The 9,855-nt window shown below is 51.6% G+C and overlaps 1 protein-coding gene across 1 annotated transcript; it reads left to right on the top strand.

Moving 5' to 3' along the window:
- Positions 1-280: 280 nt before the first annotated feature.
- On the top strand, positions 281-7,077 carry PLA2G2D (phospholipase A2 group IID). Its single transcript, XM_054571436.1, has 4 exons — positions 281-406; positions 3,022-3,166; positions 4,026-4,132; positions 5,413-7,077. Exons 1-4 carry the CDS (start codon positions 367-369, stop codon positions 5,559-5,561), a joined length of 441 nt encoding a protein of 146 aa, XP_054427411.1. The 5' UTR covers positions 281-366; the 3' UTR covers positions 5,562-7,077.
- Positions 7,078-9,855: the final 2,778 nt, after the last annotated feature.

Here is a 9,855-nt window from a genome sequence, read left to right as displayed (position 1 = left end):
AACGTACCAGGTATAACATTTTCCTGATTTGGCCAGGGGAAAGTGTGGAGATATACAGAGAATAATAGAACCAGAAGGAGATACACCAAACCGGTAATGGTGTGTGCTTAATTTCTCCTTATTGTTTATGTTTTCCAAATTTTCTACACTGTACATGTGTTTCTTTTGCAATCAAAAAGTTTTAAAGAAAACAAAATTCCCCAGTGCCAGAAAAGAGGAAGAAAAAGGAGCACAGAAGTGGCTTCCTCAAGAGCTAAAGCTGGGAGAGGCAGGGTCAGGCTCCAGTGCGGGGAGGGCGCATCTTGTATAAAGGGCTGCCTGCGTGAAGGGGGCTCCAGCAGCTGCTCCCTCACTCTGGGCCGGGACATGGAACTTCCCCTGCTGTGTGCGCTGCTGGTGCTCACTGGTGAGTGGGGACGAGAACCACAGCTGGGAAGGGGAGGAGGGAGGAGGGTAGGCATTGTATCTTTTTCACAGGCTGGCTGTGATCCCCATTGTCCTGGCCCCTCAATCCCCAACTCTCTGCCCCTTGCAAAGAGCCACCAGAACATTGGCTTTGGCCAGAGAGGTCTGGGTGGCCAAGCTGGGTGACAAGCCTCTGGGCTGCTGGGAAGGTCAGAAACTAAAGGTTCAGAATCCAGGGGCCTGCCGAGCTGACCCTATGGACAAAAATTATAGAAATGGATCTCCCACCTGTCTCTTTGGCCAAATAATAGATGCCTCTATTAGATTTCCATAGATGCAGCTGTGTATTTTGAGAACCCATTCATGCTCATTGTCTCCCTTGAACCTGGCAAGAGGGTTCTGCGGACTGTTCGTGGGTGATGCAGCAATTTCTATTCTATCTTTAGCAGAGCAAATGTAAAATGTGGGTGCTAGCAAATTGGCATTTTCCTTTCCTGACCATCTAAAAATACGTGATTTTCAAAAGGATGCATTTTTACATGTGATTGTATGTTATCTCAGGACCCCCAAATTCTCCAGAGAAGCACATCTCCAGGGTTCCAGTGAAAACCATTAGGAAAATTGCAATCAAGCTATGGAAATTCATCTCTCAGATGTAAAGAGGCAACACAGCATAGAGATAAAATACACAGACAAACCTGATTCAGACGATGGCCTCTCCATCTCCGGGCAGGATGACCTTGGCCAAGCCTCTCTACCCTCATCCATAAAATGGATATGATAGCACATTTTCATGGGGTTGTTAGAGGGACTTTAATGAGAAAATAGATAATAAAATTTTCAGTACAATTAAGGAAGCAATAGCTCAACACACAGCACATGCACGAAACAGTAGCAGCGTTGCCTCCCACCACTATGGAGAACTCTTGACAAAGAGGCTTCATCTCCCTTGGTGGCCGGTAAGGACGGAGAAAGCTATTAAGACAGGACTTGCTGAGAAGCTAAGCCGGTTCAGCAAAGCCCGCATAACCACAGGCTGAACTCCTCAGCTTCTCCGGGCTGACTTCACCTCCCTGTAAAATTGGAAGGGATAAGACCACCCAAAGGCATCCTGAATCAAAGCTGAACTTATGGCTTGCCTGTCAAGGGAGGGCTGCAAGGTTCGGGTGTGAGTTGGTTTGTGTGTGTTATTCTAAGCTGAAAGGGGAAAGGCTGGATGTAGGGCAGAAGGAGGAATGGAGGCATCCCAAAAAAGGCAAGATTCTGAATTCAGGTCCCTAGTTGGCCCACGTGGTGGACGGACGGTCACTCTCTTTGCTACGCACTGTCTTTGGGTTCCTTTAGCGCTGAATCTGGGGTTCCAGATGGCCTGAGATCATTCATCAGTATGGTCAAAGCCCACAAGGTTTCTCTTTAACATCCATAGACCTGGAGCCACATTGAGGGGACACACTGGGGACACAACAGGCCGGCAACTACCTGACCCCGCCAGTCACTTTCAGCTGCAGCCCAAGGCCACCTGCTTGTGATCTCACCCTTGGCCCATTGCACGGGTCCCCCCCAACCTCCCCTTTGCGCCCCAACCTCCCCCAGTACGGGGCTCACAGGCTATTTAATTTGTTTGCATGAGGAGCCTTCATTATAACATCATCTACCTGGGGGTCAGGGGCTCTATAACTAGGGTCACCCCAAGTTTCCCTGAGATTCTCAGCTCCATCCGTGTCCTTGAATCCTCTGCCGAGGTGGCGCACATGTACATTTCAGTCCCCTTCTTATTTTGTCTCTTTCTCGCAAATCCTCCCTCAAATTCATTGACTTCATATATTTCATTTCTCCTAACTCATCCTAGCGCATTTCTCTCTCCCAATAAAATAAATTTCCCTTGTGATCAATTCTATCCAGAGGCTATTATGACTGAAATGAAAGCTATCCATGAAAATCATTGATTTCTAAATCACGCTGTCTCCCGGAAGAGACAGACATGTTTTTACTATGCGAATTTCCCTACTAAATGTGGTGTTGGAGGTGGGGGTGGGGAGTTCGGGAAGCAGGGTGAGGTATCCTGTTGTTGAGTGGGACCTCAGTGCCCAGGACAGGGGATAAAACCGATCCTCCTTGGGTCTCCCTCCAGACTCCTCCCCTCACCAGCTACTGTGACCCGGAGCGTGTGACGGAGCCTGCGTCTGCCCCCTCTCCAAAGCGGGAATTAAAATTAGTACATTATTATACTAATGTTGGTTTCTTAGCTTTCATAAATACACCACAATTATGTAAGATGATAATAACATCAGAGGAAAGGGGCAGAGGGGTCTAGGAGAGCTTTCTGTACAACCTCGGCAACTTTTTTCTACCTCTAGGATACACCAAAAGAACAAGTTTATTTGCAAAAAATAGTCCCTATCTCATGGGGTGGATGGAGGCATAAATTGCTACATAAAAAGACCCCAAGCAAGCATTCACTCACTGCCATTGCATTTTTAATAGCTGTAGCGGTTGTTGTCGTTCTGTTATCCAAGGTTATTTGTCTGGTCCGGATAAAGCAACGGCGCCAGGCCTGGGGTCCAGTGACCTGCCCTGGGATTCATGTCCTCCTCTTGTTCGTGGGCTCCTTGGCAGGTGTGACTCCAGCCCAGGGCGGGATTCTGAACCTGAGAAAGATGATCCAACAAGTGACCGGGAAGCTACCCATCCTCTCCTATTGGCCCTACGGCTGTTACTGTGGGACTGGCGGCAGAGGCACACCCGTCGATGCCACGGATAGGTAACCCGCGGGGGCGAGCCTATCCTGCCTGCGCCCCAGGACTCTCCCCTTTCCTCTCCATCCATTTATTTTTTTATGGAATTTATTGGGTGACATTGGTTAATAAAAGCATGCAGGTCCCAGGTATACAATTCTACAACACACCATCACATCATGTGTATTGTATAGTGTGTTTACCAGCCTATGTCACGTCTCCCTCCACCACTGTTTATCCCCCCTTTACCTTCTTCCATCCCTTTATTCATTCTGTGGATTCGTTCTGTACTATGTGCTGGGAACTCTGCTGAGCCCTGATACAGTCCCTGCCCTCTAGGAGCTTGCCTTCAAAAGGGTTCCCCAATGTCTCTGAAGACCCCCACTTTGCGCTCCCAACCCCTAATCTATTTAGGGTACCCTCACACACGGCCCGCTGCCATCGCACAGTGTTTTTACAGAGTCCCACCTCTTTTTGCCACGATCTCCTTTGGTCTTTACCACCATCCTGGGAATCCACCAAAGGAGAGATGTGAGCCGGCGCCAGGCCCAGGTCGCTTCCCTGACCCACCACTACAGGCCGTGTGCCCTTGGGCGAATGGCTTGACCTCCTTGAATCTCCATCAGTGAGATGGAGGTAACGCTAGTGCCCCTGTCGTAGGGTGGGGGTGAAGATTAAGAGGGCGTCCATAGAAAAGACCTAGAACCTAGAAAGCCCCCAGGGAAGGTTAGTTAGTGTGGCCATGAGGAAGGCCGGAACCCTGGGGGCCCTGACTCTTCCAAGGGAGCCCAGGTTCTCCTCGGGGGCAGGGGTCGCTGAAGACCTGAGTCGGCTAAGGACCCGTGTGCCTGTGCCCCCGTCCCACCTCCTGTCCTCTCCCTCCAGGTGCTGCCATACCCATGACTGCTGCTATGCTCACCTGAAGTTGCACCATTGCCATTTCAACATAGACCATTACAGCTACAACATTAGCCAGGGGGACGTCCACTGCTGTGAGTGCCTGGGCCTCGGGGCTGGAGACTGAAGGAGTCTTGACACTCACTGCCTTTATATGCTGTGCAGTGATGCACAAGTCACTCAACCTCTCTGTGTTTCTTACATATCCAGTGGCAAGAGCTAGGCCATGAAGGGAGTATATGGGAGTATAAAGGGGTTCAGTGGAGGTGGGAATGTGGAGAGGTCCCATGGGGGCTTTGACCCCTTTAGGATCTGGAAGGCTAGCCGACCTCAGCTTAGATCCCAGACCCACCACTGACCAGCTGTGTAACCTTAAACACATTGCTCAGCCTCTCTGAACCTCAGTATCCTCATCTGTAAACTGAGGGTGATAACAGTAATCTACCCCATATAGTTAACTCAAGAGCTCAAATGAGAGCAGACAGAATGAGCTTCACAGGGGCCTGCTGCAGAGCGCATGCTCGAGAGATGACTCGGGCTGTTGATATTGCTGTCACTACTTTCATCATTATTGCTCCTCATAACAGCCCCGCCAGGAGGCAGCCCCACCCTGGTCCATGGCATAGACATGGCATAGACAAGGAGACAGAGTGAAGAAGTGTTTGCCCGGGGTCACACAGCTACAAAAAACAGAGGCTGGGTTGGGTCCCAGCTACCCGGGCCCCGGAGTCCACGCTCAAGCAGTTACTGTGTCCTGAGTGCTTTGTCGCCTCACTTTAATTCTCACAGCGGCCCCCTGAGTCAGCACTTGCTCATCATCCTCGGCTTACAGATAATGAAACTGAAGTACAGTGGTTCATTCTGCCTCAGAGTCTTTGCACATGCTGTTCCATCTGCCTGGAACGCTCCTCTTCCTCTACCCTGGCTTTCCGTAGGGAGAGCAGACCCTTCCAAGCTCAGGTCAAAGGGCTCTTGTCCCACAGTTTTACTGTCCCGTAGCCCCGGCACCGCTCCTCACGCCTGTGGAGCACAGTTTGTGACATTCATTTCTGTGGTTCTCAAAGGTCTGCGCCCCCCCCCCCATGGGGGTGTGAGCCTCACAGGTCCGCTGCGTTCAGTCCTGTCCCCTCAGGGCCTGCCACTGGATAGGTGCTCAATTGTTTATTTAGTGGATGAATAAATAAGTAAAGGCACAATGCCACAAGGGGAGGTCACGGTACACGCCCATGGTCACGCAGCTAGAGTCAAAGTAGCTGGGGAGGACATCCCAAAACTGAACAAGGATGGTGGCACTGCCTTCAGAGGTTCCCTGCAGGGCCCCCAGACTGTCTCAGGTGGGGAAAGATCCTGAGCTCTCTCCTCCTCCAACCCACAGCTGACAAAGGGAGCTGGTGTGAGCAGCAGCTATGTGATTGCGACAAGGAGTTGGTCTTCTGCCTGAAGCGCAACTTGGACACCTACAACAAGGACCAGCGTTTCGTCCGGTTCAAGCCCCGTTGCTGGGGCAGAAAACTTATGTGCTAGAAGAAGCCTGCCCAGCACGTCCCCTACCCTGGTCCTTGGAAGTCGCACAGGACCGTTGACATCCCTGCCCCAGGGGTCACTAACCCCCTGAACCAGCCTGGCTCCTTTAACACACTCCCCGGAAGAGGGAGGACCTCAGCTTCTTTCCCACCACCCACCTTGCCTCTTGGACCTTCTAAATCTTCCCAACCCGGGCAGCAGCTGTCTCTTTAAGGGTGGATTGTGATCTTAGGAAAAGCCAAAGCCAGGGAGCCCTGGAGGATGGTGTTTGAGCAGAAGCAGCAGGTGTTGGGGGCGGGGCCGGGGGGGCTGAGGAGTGGCAGGTTCTCCCTGCCAATGCCACTCCCTCACCAGGCCTCCCAGTTCCATCTCACTCCTTCAATACACTGTCCAAGCTGCAGCCAGAGTGGCCGCTTTGAAGGACAACCTGATCTTCCCGTCCCCAGGACTCTACTTCTTAAAACCCTAAGGCCTTCCCTCACCCCAGGATAAGGCCTCTGGCAGGAGTTCGGGGCCCACACTCTCTGGTGCTGTATCCCTCTCCCTGCTAGGCTTGGAGGTCCTGGTTGGTGGGGCCCATGCCTGTCTCAGGCTCATCTGCGTCCCTGGTGCCCAAAGCAGTGTCAAGAAGGGGCTCCATAAAAGCCTCTGGAGTGAAAGGCTGGAGGAAGCCCCTGCTCCTCTTACTCCAGGCCCACAAATACATGCCACAGGTCCTCCAGGCTCTCTCCTTTCCTGCGCTCAGGCCTTCGCCCAGGTGGGCTTCCTGCAGGAATGTTCCCCTTGCCGTCTTCAGGAAGCTAAGCCCTCCCCAGGCTCCTAGGAGGCTCCAAGGAAGTCTCCCCAGCTGACTCCTGCCTGGCTCCAAGGCCTCACTGCCTCCTCTGAGCTTCCATAGCACTTTCTGGGTCTGCAATTTACCAAATTTTACCTTGAGTGGTAGATCAACATCTGGACTTCTCTGGACATATGGAGAGATCTCTGATCTCTCCCAACTAGACTGGAGCTCCCAGAGGATGGAGGCCATATCTGTCACACCTTTGTTTCCTCTCCTCCTCCACGTAATAGGTGCTCAATTAATGCTTGTTGATTGAATGAGCCCATAATGGATAGGTGGAGGTTGTGGCAGATGTTGTTGGTGTCCTACTCAGATCTCCTCATGGCCCAGTTCCTGAGCTAAGGCAGATGTTGGTTGTGAAGTGCTCGCATTTGCTCACCTTCTTAAGGATCGGCCTTGTCTGTTGGGAGCTACCTTGCCTATTCTCCCACCCCCAGCCCGCCACTTCAAACCAATAAGCATGGAAAATAATACCACAGAGAATATAACTGCCCACCCCCTGTCTGTGCAGGGCCATCTAGGTAGTACTTTGCATGTCCAAGAGCTCTTCCTGGGGTCAGGCTAAGGGTAGACATCTGGAACCACCTCTTTACTTGCTTTGTCCCCTGGCCTATCCTGTCTTCCTCTTCTCTTACAAGTTTCTCCTGAGAGCACTCCCTCAATAAATCCTTCACTTGCACCGTATCCTTGTCTCAGGCTTGGCTTCTAGAGAAACTGACTTTGGATGGATGGATGGATGGGTGATGGATATACAGATGATGGATGAATGGATTGCCTTTTCATATAAAGATGCACAATCTGTCATTCATATGTAATTAGCTGTATGTCCAGCAACAGGGCTGGGGTGTCTGAAGCCACCCGTGACCTCCAGCCTGTAACACACATATGTGAAGCAGCTGACCCAGCAATTTTCCTTCTTGTGAAGTTCAGTGCCTTGTGCGAAGTAGCATAATAGGAATGAAAAATTATGGATGCTGAGTTCAAATTCTAGTTATACTACCGACTAGGCATGTTACCTTCCAGCAGGGATCTCAGTTTCCTTGTGTGTGAAGTATAAATGAAATTAAGAAGAAAATAAAATGAGGTTAGTGGATTAAACAAGATTAACGCCTAAGCTCTTAGCACAGTGCCTGGCACATATCAATCCCTCTTTAAATGTTAACTGTATTATTATTGTGATTGTTGTCATTGTTATGTAGTAACCAAATCTGAAGTCACCCCCAAGATAAATGAAAAGAAAATAGTTCATTAATGTTTCCCTCTTTGCACCCAATTCCTCTCTCTCCCTTCTACATGACCGTGCAAGCTGTGTCAATTAGATTCTGAAGCACGATGTCCAATTTATTCAAGGTCAAGAGCTGGCAACTCTTCTTAGCCATCAGAACTCCCATGCTCCAGGCTCTGTGACTTTCACAATAACAATGTTGGCAGGTATGAACATTTATTCCCATTTTAAAATTGAACAAACTGATGCTCAGAATGGGATCAGGAACCTCCTGAGGGTCCACAACCAGACCAGCAAAAGAAAGATCCAAGATCCCACCTCTGACCCTTCCCACTCTGTTCCCTTGCACTCCACGCCATTTGTACCAATCAGGAAGCTTCCTGCTGAAAACTGTGACTCAATGGGCTTCAACGATGAGGGTATTTATGACCTTGCATGACAGTAAGTCCAGGGGAAGGTGGCTCTTCTGTGGCTTGAGGATGCTATCAGCCCCTAGTTTCTCGCCTGCCCCTGGCTGACCACCCTCAAGTGTTGGCTTTGCCTTCCGGATGGCTGCACCTGGCTCCAGGATGGCAGCCGTGACCCAGACCTCAAGCCAGGACATGATAACGTCAAGCAGAGAAAATGCTTCCACTTTTGTGTCTCTTTTTAATAAGCCCTACCACCGCAATGCAATAGATCTCCCCACCCAGGACTGGCCACCCGAAACCATGGTGGCCCCAGTAAGTACCCTGGTCAGTTTTGATGGCTCAGGATTTATTTATCTCTAAGGCAGAACAGGGTCAATGTCCTGAGGGGTGTGTAGCTGCTGAAATGGGCCGTCAGGGTTGTTGATGGGGTTGGCGTTGGGTGGGCAAACCTGGGGCTGGGGCAGGAGCCTGGGGCTGGGTCTGTAGTGCTCCCCTCCATGAGCTAAGCACCCAGTGCAGGGCCTGGTGATCACAGAGCAGGTGTCAATAGGTATTTGTTGAATGAAGGGATGAATGAATGAATCCCAGGTTGAAAAAGACATGGCAGATGAGGTCTTGGGGCAGCCAGAACTGAGTCCCTGAAGTAAGGCAAGGCCTCCTACCCTGTGAGTTCTTTCTGGGCCAACTTCCAATCACTGGAATCCGACAGGAGGCACAAAGGAAGGAGACTCACAGGCTCCTTCTGTCCTGTGCCCTCATCTCTCACGTACCCTTGGATGTAGGAGACAGACAGAAGGATGCAGTCTCTGAGCTTCCTGTTCCCTTGAGGTCAGGTTCTGCAAAGAGACGCCAGTGGGAGAGGGGCAGAAGGGACACTGAACACCTGATTTGAATACCTGTGGTGCCCACTTGCCCTCGGGCATTTTCATCTGCATTTTCCAGCTGCAGAAACTGAAACTTCAGGATGAGTCACTTGTTGATAAGTGGCAGGGCTGGGATTTGAACCCAAGTCTCTCTGGCTCCAGGGCCCTGTCTCACCCTACCTCCCACACACTTTCCCGGGACAGTGGGTGACTCAGCGCTGGGAGCCCCTTAGGAGGAGGAAAGCCACGCCCTGGGATGAGGAGGTGAGGTCGGGTGTGGCGAGGCGGGAGGCCTGGGTAAGAGGGCCAGGGAGTGAGTTACCGACAATGATAATAGCACTCACAATTGGAGAGCTTTCTCCCGCTCAGAGCCCCTTCCCACCATTGGCTGACCCAGTCCTCAGGTCACTTGGATCCAGAGTTCCACCTCTGGAGCATGGGGGCCCCACCCAAGGGCCTCACGGACTGATGACCCCTCCACGTGCCTGCCTGTTTTTCCAGCTGGATTTTGCTTCCAGATACTCAGGCCTCCGTCACACACCCTCTCCCCTCGGCCTGTGCGGGTGGGGCTGGAGCCCCTGTCCCTTCCACCACATCTCAGTGCCCCTGGAGGGGGAATGCAGGCATTTACACTTGGGGTCCCCGTATCCTTGCTCAGGCCAGGTGAGTGCCAGCCTTTGACCCCAGGGCAGCCTGGACAACCCAGAGTCAGGAGGGCCTGTCTCTCTAGCTCGGGGTCCTGCGGGGAGGGGTGTAGTTTTTTCACTTAAAATAAAGAAGGGATTTTAAAAGAGTTTGCACAAACTCGAAGCTGAGAAGGCCGGCTGAGGGCTTCCGCCCTGTTCCCTCTCTGCCTTCGGTTCCCCCCCCCAAGCCTCGCCCTCCTGGGGTCCCTCCAGGAGGCTCTCTCAGGGCTCTCTGCAGGGCTGGCCTCTGTCATCCAGAGCTCAGCTGACAG

The sequence above is a fragment of the Pteronotus mesoamericanus genome, unplaced genomic scaffold, assembly GCF_021234165.1.
Source record: "Pteronotus mesoamericanus isolate MK-2021 breed Mesoamerican mustached bat unplaced genomic scaffold, CSHL_Meso_final contig_221, whole genome shotgun sequence".
NCBI lineage: Eukaryota > Metazoa > Chordata > Mammalia > Chiroptera > Mormoopidae > Pteronotus > Pteronotus mesoamericanus.
The sequence above is the reverse complement of the archived record's forward strand: the minus strand, read 5'-3'. Positions and strand labels throughout refer to the sequence as shown.